Below are 15,330 nucleotides of genomic sequence, written 5' to 3'. Positions count from 1 at the left end.
ATCTGTTCGTAGTTCCCAAGAAAGGAGGCAGCGTACGGCCCATACTAGACCTAAAACAGCTCAACAAATATGTACGGGTCCGTCACTTCCGCATGGAGTCCCTTCGGTCCATCATTGCGTCCATGGAGAAGGGAGAATATCTCGCCTCCATAGACATACAAGACGCATACCTGCATATACCCATTGCACCTGCCCATCAGAGGTTTCTCAGTTTCGCAATAGGCCAGGACCACTACCAATTCGTGGCTCTCCCCTTTGGACTCGCCACGGCTCCCAGAGTGTTCACCAAGGTCATGGCAGCAACCATGGACGTCCTGCATTCCAGAGGCATAGTAGTCGTTCCATACCTGGACGATCTACTCATCAAGGCTCCCACCTTCAAGGACTGCGAGCTCAACGTCTCAATCACAACCGATACTCTCAGTCGCATGGGCTGGTTAATCAACCTACAAAAGTCATCACCAACCCCGAGTCAGTCCCTGACCTTCCTGGAAATGTTATTCAACACTTCCAGGGGTCTAGTGCTCCTTCCCAAGGACAAGGCACTGGCCCTCCGACTAGCAGTTTGCACCCTCCTCCGCAAACCCCATCGATCTCTCCGGTTTGCCATGAGAGTCCTCGGCAAGATGGCAGCAGCAATAGAAGCCGTCCCATTTGCCCAGTTTCACCTCAGACCTCTCCAACTAGCCATTCTCAAGTCCTGGGACAGGAATCCCTTCTCTCTCGACAGGGAGTTCCAGCTAACGTCGTCAACCAGGAGGTCCCTGCACTGGTTGCTCAAGCCAACCTCGCTAGCAAAGGGGAAATCCTTTCTCTCAGGTCAATGGAAGGTTCTGACCACCGACGCGAGTCTGACGGGTTGGGGTGCGGTGCACCTACACCACAGGGCACAGGGCAAGTGGTCCCCAGCGGAAGCGACCATGCCCATCAACATCCTGGAAATTCGTGCCATCCTTCTGGCATTGAGGGCCTTCCATCACTTATTGGCAGCCTCTCACATCAGGATACAGTCGGACAATGCCACGGCTGTGGCATATGTGAATCATCAAGGGGGGACCCGCAGTACCCAGGCGATGCGGGAAGTGTCACATATCCTCCGCTGGGCGGAGGACACAGGGTCGGTTCTTTCGGCGGTCCACATTCCGGGTGTGGACAACTGGGAAGCAGACTTCCTCAGCCGACAAGGAATAGACTCGGGAGAGTGGTCTCTCCATCCCGAAATTTTTCAACAGATCTGTCTCCGCTGGGGGACCCCGGATGTGGACCTAATGGCATCCCATTTCAATGCCAAGGTCTCCAACTTCATTGCCAGAACACACGATCCGCGGTCGCTCGGAGCAGACGCTCTGGTTCAGGACTGGACCCAGTTCCAGCTTCTGTACATTTTTCCACCTCTCCCCCTGATATCCAGAGTGGTGAGGAAGATCAAACAAGAGGGAGTTCCAATCATCCTCATTGCACCGGACTGGCCCAGACGCACATGGTACGCCGACATCGTACAACTCACAGCAGACGCCCCTTGGCGTCTCCCCGACCGCCACGATCTTCTATCACAAGGGCCGTTCTACCACCAGAACTCAGGGGCTCTCAATTTGACGGCGTGGCCCTTGAGACCTGGGTTCTAACCCAGGCAGGGCTCTCGACAGATGTCATTGGAACCATGATCAGAGCACGGAAACCAGCCTCTGCCAAGATTTATTACCGTACCTGGAAAGCTTTCTTTACCTGGTGCGAATCTCGTGGCCAGATCCCACTCCCTTATTCCCTACCCAAAGTTCTTGGTTTTCTCCAAGCGGGTCTGGAGGCCAGGCTGTCATTGGGCTCGCTTAAGAGCCAGGTGTCAGCCCTCTCAGTGCTTTTCCAAAAGCGCATTGCTACCAAGCTGCAAGTAAGGACTTTCCTTCAGGGGGTTTCCCGATTTGGTTCCCCCCTACAGACGACCACTAGAAACGTGGGACCTCAACCTGGTACTGACAGCATTGCAGGAACCACCCTTCGAACCCCTTAAGGAGGTCCCGCTCCGCCTTCTTTCCCAGAAGGTGGTTTTCCTGGTGGCAATCACCTCGCTACGCAGGGTGTCTGAACTGACAGCACTCTCCTGCAGACGGCCTTTCCTGGCATTTCGAAGGTTGTGTCCGACTTCCACCTCAATGAGGAAATTTCACTACCATCCCTTTCTCCGATTCCGGTTCGTAGAGTGGAGAAGGCTCTGCATACGCTTGACCTTGTCAGGGCTTTGCGTATATACGTGTCTAGGACTGCGTCCTTCCGGAGGTCTGATTCTCTTTTCCTCCTTCCGGAAGGCGGTCACAAAGGTATGCCAGCTTCCAAAGCTACTCTTGCCAGGTGGATCAAATCCACCATACAAGAGGCGTACCGCCTTAAGAATTCTCCTCTTCCAGCCGGTATTACGGCACACTCTACGCGGGCGGTAGGGGCCTCCTGGGCCATTCGGCACCAGGCTTCGGCACAACAAGTGTGTAAGGCGGCCACTTGGACTAGCTTACACACATTTACTAAACACTACAGGGTTCATACCCAGTCCTCAGCGGACGCGAGCCTGGGTAGACGTGTCCTGCAGGCGGCGGTGCCCTAAGTGTACGGGCCTGTCTGCAAAATATTCGTCCATTGCTTCCCACCCAGGGACTGCTTTAGGATGTCCCATGGTCCTGTGTCCCCCAATGAGGCGACAGAGTAAAGGAGATTTTTGTGTACTCACCGTAAAATCTCTTTCTCTTAGCCTCTAATTGGGGGACACAGCTCCCACCCTGTTGCCCTTTCCGGGCTGTTGTAACTGTTGAGTTCTCATATTGTTTCTTGAGCTCGTACATAGTTGCCTTCTTACAGGCATAATTATGTTATTCATGTTACGTTCCTCCTACTGCTTTGGCACAAAACTGGAGAAGGCTGATGCCGTCCAGGGGTGTATACTGCACAGGAGGAGCCACAGTTAATCTTTTTCAGATTATGCATAGTGTCGCCTCCTAGTGGGCAGCAGCATAACACCCATGGTCCTGTGTCCCCCAATTAGAGGCTAAGAGAAAGAGATTTTACGGTGAGTACACAAAAATCTCCTTTTTCCAGCTCAGTCACCTGATTCCACTGACTTTCATTTAGCGTCAGTTGAGGGTTAGCCATGTCTACAAGAAAGGTTTTCAGGTCAACCAAGCGCTGAATCATTAAGTAAGTACTGCCCCATCGTGTGGTTTGATCAATAATTGCCCCTTTTCCAGCACGTCTCTTCAAAATTGAGTCAACTTTAGGGGTTCTGGCAACAGTAGCCAATTTTCTCACCTTGCCAATCAGTGCAGCAGCATGTCCTTCTTGCAGACTGTCTCTTATAGCCAGCTGTAGCGTATGCACAACACAGCGCATGTGATGAATGAAAGAACATATTGACACAGTTTCAACAGATCATCTAAACGATCATGTTGCTGTTCATCTGAAGCAACTTCAGTTTGCTCCTCAGTTACAATACTGTGTTCCTCTATTTTAAACATTTCTGTGTCTGTGGATCCAGAATGTTCTTCTAGCTGCTGGTCACCATCATTACTCTCATTCATTAGCTTAATAGTACTTATCATATTTGAAGCATTGTCAGTTACGACAGAAAGAACTTGCTCTTTTTTAAGTTCATAGTCTTGCAGACCCTTTTCCACCAAGACCTGGAGAAACTCACTGGTGTGATGAGCTTTGGTGTCTTTTACTGCCAATGTCTTGTTAACTATTTTCATTTTTGTCACAAACAAATCGGACTTTGATGGCAAAATAGTTCACTCGGTGACGTGTGCAGGCATCCATTTTAAGAAACAGAGTGTCCCTTGAGAGTTTTTTAAGTTCTTCCTTTTGTTTAAAAGCTTCTTCGATCACTAATTTTCTAATACACTCTCTCTCTCCAGAGAAACACCAAGCTTGCGGGCCATTTCCCCATTCAGACACATAAAAACTGGTCGTGAAAATAATGAAATAGGCACACTATCCTTTACAACAAGCTCTATGATCTGTTTTTTAAATGTATCTACTGTCATTGTCACAGTAACTTTGTCACTGACAAAATATCTTGCAACTGATGACTGCAAAGTTCTCTGCTCCTTTGTTTGGCTGGAAGAGCTGGGCACTGGTTCATTGGTTTGGATGCAGTCTTTCTCATCCACTGCTTTCAGTACTTCTGGATGAAAGCGCTGTAAATGTCTCTTTAGATTAGAAGCTCTGGTAGGAGCATTTTTATCTTTGCCTGAATATGCACTGATCTTGGCTTCACAGCATTTGTTTTTGTCTGGATCATTTGTCATACACTGACAGACATAATGTTTTCTATCTTGAGTGATGGTGAAATGTTCAAATACAGCTGATTTAATGTGACGCTTCTTTGACATGCTCAGGTTTTTAATTCTGCATTCACAATCCAATCCAAAATTATTGCCAGGTCGTACAACTGATATAGTGGTCAGTAATACTGTTATTCCTCATGTACTCACAGTTAACTGATGCAAAGTTTGTTGAAAGGATAATACTACTTACAGTCTTCCTCTTCTGAGTAGCAGCTGTGAGATGCTTGGAAGACGCACACCTAGTAAACATCTAGTCTAGAGGATGAGCTTTACTACTAAGAATTTGCAACACATTTTCACTTTCAGTTTCATACATTGTAAGTAGGGGGGTTGGGGCAGCATGTGGTTAACCAAGTATAAGATTAGGTAAGGGCAGTGGAGAACAGTGACACACAAGAAGTAAGAAATGTCTCTATCTCCAGCAGAACTGCTTATCACTGTTGTTCATAGTTTGATAGAACATATATATTTGAGTAACATTTATAAAATTCATATGAAAGTTCAATTATGAAATATTAATACATTTTTTTTTAAAGCTGGAGTCTGAGTCGGTACATTTCTACCGACTCCAACTCAAACCAAAACTAACTCCGACTCCACGACTCCGACTCCACAGCCCTGATCCGCAGGGCCAAATCCGCTGTGGCTCCACAGCCAAATTCACAACGTGTGCACATACCCTTAATGGTTGGTAGGGGATCACATACTTATTTCTCACTGCAAAATGCAAATAAATTGACATAATTTATACAATGTGATTTTTCTGGATTTTATTTTTGATATTCTATATCTCAATGTTAAAATTAACCTATCCTTATTATAGACTGTTTATGTCTTTGTCAGTGGTCACATGAGAATAGGGAAAATGGTGTGCACTCAGGTCGTGGAATAGTGAGGTGCTGGTAAACTGACCATGTGGTCAAGTCTAACATAGAAAAAAATTACCGCACACTCAATATTAGTATGATGCAGAAAAAGGTTTATGCCAATTTTATTCAGGAAAAACAAAATGATAGTTCGCCACAGTGATAGAGTAGAACCCGACGTTTCGACCCTCCCGGGTCTTATTCATGGGGTTACTCTAGTCCTAAGGAATGTATGTATACAAGGTGGCAGTAGTAGACGAGGACCAAACGATCCCTGATACAGAGAGCAAAACCTTAGAAAAAGGCCAGTTAGGGCTGTTATCCCAAAGAACTTGTTCAGAAGGGGTCGTATATTTCATGGACCTGGTGTGGGTCCTATGTGGGGTAAGCGGCGCATCCCGCGCCTTGCTGCACGTTCCAGAGGGGAACGTGCCAAGCCTCCCCTCTGGAACGTGCAGCAAGGCGCGGGATGCGCCGCTTACCCCACATAGGACCCACACCAGGTCCATGAAATATACGACCCCTTCTGAACAAGTTCTTTGGGATAACAGCCCTAACTGGCCTTTTTCTAAGGTTTTGCTCTCTGTATCAGGGATCGTTTGGTCCTCGTCTACTACTGCCACCTTGTATACATACATTCCTTAGGACTAGAGTAACCCCATGAATAAGACCCGGGAGGGTCGAAACGTCGGGTTCTACTCTATCACTGTGGCGAACTATCATTTTGTTTTTCCTGAATAAAATTGGCATAAACCTTTTTCTGCATCATACTAATATTGAGTGTGCGGTAATTTTTTTCTATGTTTGTCAGTGGTCAAACTTACAAAATCAGCAAGGGATCAAATACTTATTTCCCCCACTGTAGTGCTGTATACAGGGGAGCCTTCGTCCTTGTGTATATGGTGCTGTATACAGGATAGCCTCCGTCCTGGTGTACATGGTGATGTATACAGGGGAGCCTTTGTCCCATTGTGTATATATGGCTGTATAAGGGGGAAGCCTCTGTCCTTGTGTATATGGTGCTGTATACAGGGGAGCCTCCGTCCTGGTGTATATGGGGGGAGCCTCTGTCCTGTTGTGTATATAGTCCTGTATACAGGGGGAGCCTCCGTCCCGATGCATATAGTGCTGTATACACGTGAGCCTCCGTTCTGGTGTATACGGGGGGAGCCTCCGTCCTGATGTATATCTTGCTGTATACGGGGGGAGCCTCCATCCTGATGTATATCTTGCTGTATATGGGGGGGAGTCTCCGTCCTGGTGTATATGGTGCTGTACACGAGAGCCTCCGTCCTGGTGTATATGGTGCCTAATATGAGGGGAGCCTCCGTCTCAGTCTATGTGGGGCTGTATACACTGGAGCCTCCGTCCCGGTGTATATGGTGCTGCATACAGGGGGGAGTCTCCGTCATGGTGCTGTATACACGGGAGCCTCCGTCCCGGTGCATATAGTGCTGTATACGAGGGAGCTTCTGTCCCGGCGTATATAGTGCTGTATACGGAGGGGGTCGCCATCTTGGTGTATAGTGGATCTCATGCAGGGCATCACTTTATCTTACAGATGTATTCGGAGGGCAGCGACACAGTGCGGCAGAGCAATGAAACAGCCCTGCAGTACTTCAAGAAAGCGGCGGACATGGTACGTGTATTGACCTCTGCTCCCTTACGTCTGAGATGTGTGCAGGGAGACTGCATCGTCGGTATGATGGCGGCACGTTTATAGGGCTTGTTACCATCTTATATTTCAGACTGCGGTGTCCTGCACTGTGCAAATGATAACATTTTGTGCCTGAACCAGTGCAGGGTCTGGTGATGAATGTTACCTGCGGCCACCAGGTGGAGGTGGCGGTGTGAGTGTAGCCTGTGGCCACCATGTGGAGGTGGCGGTGTGACAGTATTGCCTGCGGCCACCAGGTGGAGGTGGCGGTGTGATAGTGTTGCATGCGGCCACCAGGTGGCAGTGTGACAGTATTGCCTGTGGCCCCCAGGTGGAGGTGGCGGTGTGACAGTGTTGCCTGCAGCCACCAGGTGGAGGTGTGACATTGTTGCCTGCGGCCACCAGGTGGAGGTGGCGGTGTGACAGGGTTGCCTGCGGCCACCAGGTGGAGGTGTGACAGTGTTGCCTGCGGCCACCAGGCGGAGGTGTGAGTGTTGCCTGCGGCCACCAGGTGGCGGTGTGACAGTATTGGCTGTGGCCACCAGATGGCGGCGTGAGGATAACTTACATGATCTAATTCTTTCTTATTGTCCGCTACCAGGGGAACCCGGTTGGACAGAGCGGTTTGGGGATGGCGTATCTGTATGGCAGGGGCGTTCCTGTGGTGAGTGCACGCACATTGTGTGGTGGTCTGCCTCTGCTCCAGCCCCTCACCTTCTGCCTCCTCTTTTCTTGCAGAATTACGATCTTGCTCTGAAGTATTTCCAGAAAGCAGCGGAGCAGGGCTGGGTGGACGGGCAGCTGCAGCTCGGCTCCATGTACTACAGTAAGTGCAGGTGCAGCCGCTGTGGCGCAGGTTTCCGACATCTATTAACCCCTTTATTGGTCGCTGCCGCTTCAACAAACTTTGCATAAAACTAGTAAATCTAAGACTTGTATCGTGGAGCGCCGGAGCAGAGAAACTGTGTCAGAGATTGAGCGTGGCGTGTAAGTGATTATCGGCAGTGATTGGACCAGTCTCTGGTGTCGACATAGGTGATGGTGGTATAATCCAGACAGTGCCCGCGATGTATGGCGCAGGATCAGCTCCTCCTACGCCATTCACCCACACCCGACCTGTGAGCTCTCCAGGTATATGCAATACAGTGATTTAGGGTCAGGTGGCGGCTTTTTGTCTGACATCTGCTGGAGAGAGGCACAACATTTGGGAGGTGATGGCTGAGACGGGCAGTAGCACAACATACGGGAGGTGATGGCAGAGGTACAAGATACGGGAGGTGATGGCTGAGACGGGCAGCGGCACAACATACGGGAGGTGATGGCAGAGATGGGCAGCGGCACAACATACGGGAGGTGATGGCAGAGATGGGCAGTGGCACAACGTACGGGAGGTGATGGCAGAGACGGGCAGCGGCACAACATACGGGAGGTGATGGCAGAGACGGGCAGCGGCACAACATATGGGAGGTGATGGCAGAGACGGGCAGTGGCACAACATACGGGAGGTGATGGCAGAGACGGGCAGAGGTACAAGATATGGGAGGTGATGGCAGAGACGGGCAGTGGCACAACATAAGGGAGGTGATGGCAGAGACGGGCAGAGGTACAAGATACGGGAGGTGATGGCAGAGACGGGCAGCGGCACAACATACGGGAGGTGATGTCAGAGAAGGGCAGTGGCACAACATGGAAGGTGATGCCAGGTGGTGGCACAGATTAAGTCTGCCATCTTGACTTCTTGCAGGTGGTGTTGGAGTGAAGAAAGATTACAAACAGGCCCTGAAGTATTTCAACCTGGCATCTCAGGGCGGGCACATCTTGGCTTTCTACAACCTGGCTCAGATGCACGCCACCGGCACCGGAGTGCTGCGATCCTGCCAGACTGCAGTGGAAGTAAGTGAACCCCTAATTGCGGCATAATGTAAAATGTGCAGCGAGCCCCGAGCGTGAACCTTCAGAAGAACAGTATCTCTTTTCCAGCTCTTTAAGAACGTGTGTGAACGCGGTCGATGGTCCGAGAGGCTGATGACTGCATACAACGGCTACAAGAGCGGAAACTCCAACGCCGCTGTGGTCCAGTATTTGTTACTGGCCGAGCAGGGATACGAAGTGGCTCAAAGTAACGCAGCCTTCATCCTCGACCAAAGTGAGTGACTGCCCATGAGGGGGGCAGTGAAAGGGTTAATCGGACGTGCTGCTGCCTCCAGTTATGTAATGCTCAATACCCCTTTATGAGGATGAAGAGGGTACAAGATTCCCAATTAGTCATCAGTGGTGAATAGTGGTGAAATTAAGGACCCCCCCCTCCGGCGTGTGCCACCCACCCTCCGGCGTGTGCCTCCCAGAGAGACCATACTCTGCATGTTTTCTGAGCTTACATTGTTATCCCTTTTCCAGAAGAAGCCAATCTATTTGGTGAGAATGAGACATACCCGAGAGCGCTCCTGCACTGGAACCGGGCAGCTGCACAAGGTTGGTACTCTTATAATGTCGCCCAGAAAATCCAGGCGGCAGCCTCCGCTCCATTTTAGTTTTTGGCCATGGGTGACTTGTGTTATGGAGAAGGATTTCTACAGCCTCAGAGATAATGTGCTGATAACTGCAGACAGCAGCTGCACCTCCCACATCAGCCACATTCTCAGGGGGAGACCTGTATATGTGAATCATAGTAGTTCTATGGGGTCATGATGGGATTAAGTGCTGCTATGTCCTGTTTTCCTCCCAATGTCTTTAGGTTACACTATGGCTCGGCTGAAGCTTGGCGATTACCATTTCTACGGCTACGGAACCGAGATAGATTACGAAACAGCTTTTATCCATTACCGCCTGGCATCCGAGCAGCAGCACAGCGCACAAGCCATGTTTAATCTGGGGTACATGCATGAAAAAGGCCTGGGCATCAAACAAGTAAGTGCTGAGATCATGTTCACTCTGCAAAAAAGGTACTGATCTCAAATTACCTCCTGTATTATACTCCAAAGCTGCACTCAGTATTCGGCTTGTGCAGTCACTGTGTACATACATTACATTACTGAGCCTGTACTGATCCTGAGTTACATCCTGTATTATACTCCAGAGCTGCACTCACTATTCTGCTGGTGCACTCACTGTGTACATACATTACATTACTGATCCTGAGTTACATCCTGTATTATACTCCAGAGCTGCACTCACTATTCTGCTGGTGCAGTCACTGTGTAGATACACTGGCAGTGAATATTCATTTCTCTGTAATAGCCAAGAAGTATAGTTTCTCCTTGCGGAGATTGACATGCTAAGCATGCCGAGATGAGGAGACTTAAAGCCGCAATGCTCCTCTGGGAAATATGCAAATAGTCCTCTTCCTCTCTGAAGAGACAATCTGTAATAGCCGACACAGTAGTCGCAGCAGCCAACTTCCTGCAGCGACCGGGTGATCATTTGTACCCTCTACTTAAGAGAAATGAATATTCATTTCTTTCCACTCCCATTGGAGTGGAGGGCAGTGAATATTCTTTCCCTTGAGTAGCGGGCACACGTGATCGCCCGTCCGCTGCAGGAAGCCAGCTGCTGCAACTGTGCGCACTGCTAAATAGCAATGAATACTCACTGCTTTTCACGCATATAGTTCTGGTGTGGGGAGCAGTGAGTATTCTGGCAGCTGTCCTCTGCTTGTAAGCACCGCATAGTGTCACTGCCATGTGCTACTTACAAACATAAATCAGCTGCTGGCATCAGAACAAGATGCTGCGAGGGAGCGCAGAGAAGGTAAGTAGGATGTTTGGGGTTTTTTTTTTTTTCCTAATGTTTTTCTGATGAAGAGCCATTCAGGCCGGGGATGGGGCTGAAGAGCCATGCAGGCCAGGATGGGGCTGAAGAGCCATGCAGGCCAGGATGGGGCTGAAGAGCCATGCAGGCCAGGATGGGGCTGAAGAGCCATGCAGGCCAGGATGGGGCTGAAGAGCCATGCAGGCCAGGATGGGGCTGAAGAGCCATGCAGGCCAGGATGGGGCTGAAGAGCCATGCAGGCCAGGATGGGGCTGAAGAGCCATGCAGGCCAGGATGGGGCTGAAGAGCCATGCAGGCCAGGATGGGGCTGAAGAGCCATGCAGGCCAGGATGGGGCTGAAGAGCCATGCAGGCCAGGATGGGGCTGAAGAGCCATGCAGGCCAGGATGGGGCTGAAGAGCCATGCAGGCCAGGATGGGGCTGAAGAGCCATGCAGGCCAGGATGGGGCTGAAGAGCCATGCAGGCCAGGATGGGGCTGAAGAGCCATGCAGGCCAGGATGGGGCTGAAGAGCCATGCAGGCCAGGATGGGGCTGAAGAGCCATGCAGGCCAGGATGGGGCTGAAGAGCCATGCAGGCCAGGATGGGGCTGAAGAGCCATGCAGGCCAGGATGGGGCTGAAGAGCCATGCAGGCCAGGATGGGGCTGAAGAGCCATGCAGGCCAGGATGGGGCTGAAGAGCCATGCAGGCCAGGATGGGGCTGAAGAGCCATGCAGGCCAGGATGGGGCTGAAGAGCCATGCAGGCCAGGATGGGGCTGAAGAGCCATGCAGGCCAGGATGGGGCTGAAGAGCCATGCAGGCCAGGATGGGGCTGAAGAGCCATGCAGGCCAGGATGGGGCTGAAGAGCCATGCAGGCCAGGATGGGGCTGAAGAGCCATGCAGGCCAGGATGGGGCTGAAGAGCCATGCAGGCCAGGATGGGGCTGATGAGCCGTCCAGGCCAGGATGGGGATGAGGAGCCGTGCAGGCCAGGATGGGGATGAGGGGGCCGTGCAGACCAGGATGAGGGGGCCGTGCAGACAAGGATGGGGATGAGGGGGGCCATTCATACCCGGCTTATACTCGAGTCAATACGTTTTCCCATTTTTTAATGGTAAAATTAGGTGGCTCGGCTTATATTCAAGTATATACGGTATCCTGTATTATACCCCAGAGCTGTGCTCACTATTCTGCTGGTGCAGTCGCTGTGTACTTGCATTGCATTACTAATCTTGAATTAACTCTTAAGAAAGCACTTGTAACATCAACTGATTGTCACGGTGCCATCGAAGGAATAAAAGAACCCTCACTATAAACAGAGAGATGAAGAGGGAACACTTAGCTAATTTACATGAGTGTAAATCTCCTGGTTAAGATGAATTACACCTTAGGGTACTGAAAGAGTTAGCAGAGGAAATTCCAGAACCACTAGCCAGAATCTTTGAAAAATCCTGGAGAACAGGAGAAGTCCCATAAGATTTGAGAAGGGCAAATGTTGTCCCCATCCTTCAATAAAGGAAATGAGATGGAGCCAGGAAATTACAGGCCAGTGAGCCTTACTTCTATACCAGGAAAGATCTGTGAACAAATTATTAAACAGGATGTATGTAAGTACTTGGATAAGAATACAGTAATTAACCAGAGCCAGCATGGATTTGTAGCAAGCAAGTCATGCCAGAGTAATCTAATTTCCTTATATGATGGAATTACTGACTGGGTGGATCAGGAAAATGCGGTAGATATACTATATCTCTATTTCAGCAAAGCATTTGAAAAAGTATCTCCTACTATTCTTATTGAAAACAGGTGGCCACGAGAGCTGGTGAGTTCTCTTTCAATGGAAGTCTTCAAACAGAGGCTGGACAGACATCTGAGCAGGGGGTTGGACACGATGACCCTGGAGGTCCCTTCCACCTCTAACAATCTAGGACATTACAGGATGTAACTCAGGATCAGTACATGATCAGTAATGTAATGTATGTATACAGTGACTGCACCAGCAGAATAGCGAGTGCAGCTCTGGGTATTATACAGGAGGTAACTCTGGATCAGTAATGCAATCTATGTACACAGTGACTGCACCAGCAGAAAAGTGAGTGCAGCTCTGCAGTATAATGCATGATGTTAATCAGGATCAGTAATGTAATGTATGTATACAATGACTGCACAGCAGAAAAGTGAGTGCAGTTCTGGATCAGTAATGTTTGATTAGGTGTCCCTGGTGTAGATTATGTGATCTGTAGGATTTATGTTTTCTTCAGTTTTGCGTGTTCGTCTCTTGCACAGGACATCCACCTCGCTAAGCGATTTTATGACATGGCGGCTGAGGCCAGTGCCGATGCCCAGGTCCCGGTCTTCCTCGCACTTTGTAAGCTTGGCTTGCTGTATTCGCTGCAGTTCCTGCAGGAGCTGAATGTAAGTGCAGAGCGAGTAATATTTGGTGTAATATTCTGTATATGTGTAGCTGTGATGAACGGCTCCGACCCCCTCTGACCTCCCCCTGTTCACAGCGGCTCACCTGCTGAAATCTTCTGCTGTGTATAAGGTCTTTGTATGGTTCGGATGCTTTATTACAACCTGTGTCTCCCCCAATACATGGGGTAAAATACCCGCCGGGGATGTGCCGTAACCAGCATCTGGTTTCATTCCCTGCAAAGTCTGATACTGGCAGAGACCCGTGCTGAGATGCATTTAGAATACCGCCTGTGTGCGCTCGCTGTATGCTGCCCTGCTTTTAGAATATCGCTTGTATGCGCTCACTGTATGCTGCCCTGCTTTCAGAATATTGCTTGTGTTATCACTGTATGCTGCGCTCGCTGCATGCTGCCCTGCTTTCAGAATACCACGTGTGTGCGCTCACTGTATGCTGCCCTGCTTTTAGAATACCACGTGTGTGCTCTCACCCTATGCTGCCCTGCTTTTAGAATACCACGTGTGTGCGCTCACTGTATGCTGCCCTGCTTTCAGAATACTGCCTGTGTGCGCTCACTGTATGCTGCCCTGCTTTTAGAATACCACGTGTGTGCTCTCACCCTATGCTGCCCTGCTTTTAGAATATCGCCTGTGTGCGCTCACTGTATGCTGCCCTGCTTTTAGAATACCACGTGTGTGCTCTCACCCTATGCTGCCCTGCTTTTAGAATTTCGCCTGTGTGTGCTCACTGTATGCTGCCCTGCTTTCAGAATACTGCCTGTGTGCGCTCACTGTATGCAGCCCCACACCTGATTTGCTGACACGTTTGTCTCTGAGGTGTCAGACCCTCGCCCCGGGGTGGTTTTCCCCCATAGCTCAGCATCGGGTCCTGTGGACTCTCCTTGTGATCATTTGTCTGTCCCCTCCCCTGATCAGGTGAAGGAGATGATGTCGCAGGTGGACATGGATCAGCTGCTGGGACCTGAGTGGGACCTCTACCTCATGACCATCATAGCACTGCTGCTCGGGACTGTCATTGCTTATCGGCAAAGGCAACCCCAGGTCATTCCGAGACCTCCGACACCAGCCCCAAGAGCAGCGCCGCAGGACCCTCCACAACAAGAGCAGCCGCCACAGGAGGTGCAGGAGCAGCCGCCGCCTCAGTGACATCACCTCAGCCTGCGAAGAAAGACACACCATGGCTTCCAGGAGAGCTGTGGACTCCAGCGTCCACTCAGGACACGTGCCACCACGAGTGACACCAGGCAAGGATTATTGCCGTTCTCCCCGTCTTCTTCGCTGTGTACAAATGTTTCACTCAGCGAATGATAGTCTGAGAGGAATTCCACTATTTATTACTGACTCTGTCTGCGGGACTCGTCGGATCATCACCGGACTGTGCTGAGAGATTATTTTTATTATTGGGCCAAAACCTGAGCTTTTATAAAGCTCCCCCGATATCTGCAGCTGGTGACTGTTCAGCCACCGCTCCCCCGGCCGTCCCGCTGACACCACTACTGGAGGGTCCGCTCACCAAGGTGTCCCGATCTGCTCGCAGGCTGTTTATCTGACTATGGGTAGTGGCGGAACCCTGTGTACGGTGCACCCCTCTATATGGCGGACCTCTCTGTATTCATCAACCACCATTTCTAAATAATTATTTTTCTAGATTGTGCACTAAGAATTCACATCGCCCCTTTTTCTTCCCTTCATTTTTTGGGGGATGCAGTGGAGCAAAAATTCCCCTTTTGCTGAGACTCGGTGCCCAACACCCCCAGAGTTTTTTACTCCCAGTCCTGAGATCTGCCTTGTGCCAGGCAGCACTAGCTGAGGGTCATTATGGTGGTACCCCATAGTCTGTATAGTGAGGGGCTCCGACTGCTGCCCCCTATGGGCTCCCGTCGTATTGCGGGTCAGTGAAGCCGGCTGATCGCAGCGGTGAGCGGCTCTGGGGATGATGGACACCACGTTCCTCTGCCTCCTGTGTTGTAGTGCATCAAGGAGTTGTCTATCCTCCATGTCCTCTGCCATGAAGAGAAGCTGGAGGATTCTCTATGATTGCTGCCCTCCCAGATGAATATATTGAACTCTCCAGTGGGATGAGCGGTGCCGCGGTGGTCCATAGTTCGCGGTGTCATCGTTCACTTTGGCTTGTGAGTTTTATTTAAGTAATAAAATTAAAAAAAGGAACATGGGTGTTTTGTGTTTTCCTAGTAGTGGGGCCACGGTCTGGATGTTATCAGAGCCTTGGACAAGGTTCAGGGATGGTGTAAGGTCCATCCAGGAAAAGGTGCTGATAACAGAGAGTCATCGCGGG

The 15,330-nt window shown here is 50.2% G+C and overlaps 1 protein-coding gene across 3 annotated transcripts in view; it reads left to right on the top strand.

Moving 5' to 3' along the window:
• Nucleotides 1-15,187, top strand: part of SEL1L (SEL1L adaptor subunit of SYVN1 ubiquitin ligase) — a 33,916-nt gene extending 18,729 nt beyond the window's left edge. For 2 of the 3 annotated variants that reach the window (XM_077267560.1, XM_077267561.1), the window contains exons 13-21: nt 6,759-6,836; nt 7,456-7,518; nt 7,593-7,680; nt 8,599-8,747; nt 8,835-9,000; nt 9,252-9,326; nt 9,589-9,761; nt 12,888-13,016; nt 13,950-15,187. In XM_077267560.1, coding sequence (XP_077123675.1) covers nt 6,759-6,836; nt 7,456-7,518; nt 7,593-7,680; nt 8,599-8,747; nt 8,835-9,000; nt 9,252-9,326; nt 9,589-9,761; nt 12,888-13,016; nt 13,950-14,180 — 1,152 coding nt within the window. In that variant the 3' untranslated portion in view covers nt 14,181-15,187. The remainder of the gene's footprint in view (nt 1-6,758; nt 6,837-7,455; nt 7,519-7,592; nt 7,681-8,598; nt 8,748-8,834; nt 9,001-9,251; nt 9,327-9,588; nt 9,762-12,887; nt 13,017-13,949) is intronic. The other variant, XM_077267562.1, reaches the window with a different exon arrangement.
• Nucleotides 15,188-15,330: the final 143 nt, after the last annotated feature.

This window comes from Ranitomeya variabilis, chromosome 1, assembly GCF_051348905.1.
Source record: "Ranitomeya variabilis isolate aRanVar5 chromosome 1, aRanVar5.hap1, whole genome shotgun sequence".
NCBI classification, from domain to species: domain Eukaryota; kingdom Metazoa; phylum Chordata; class Amphibia; order Anura; family Dendrobatidae; genus Ranitomeya; species Ranitomeya variabilis.
Note: the sequence above shows the minus strand (reverse complement) of the source record. Positions and strands in the feature narration are given on the sequence as shown.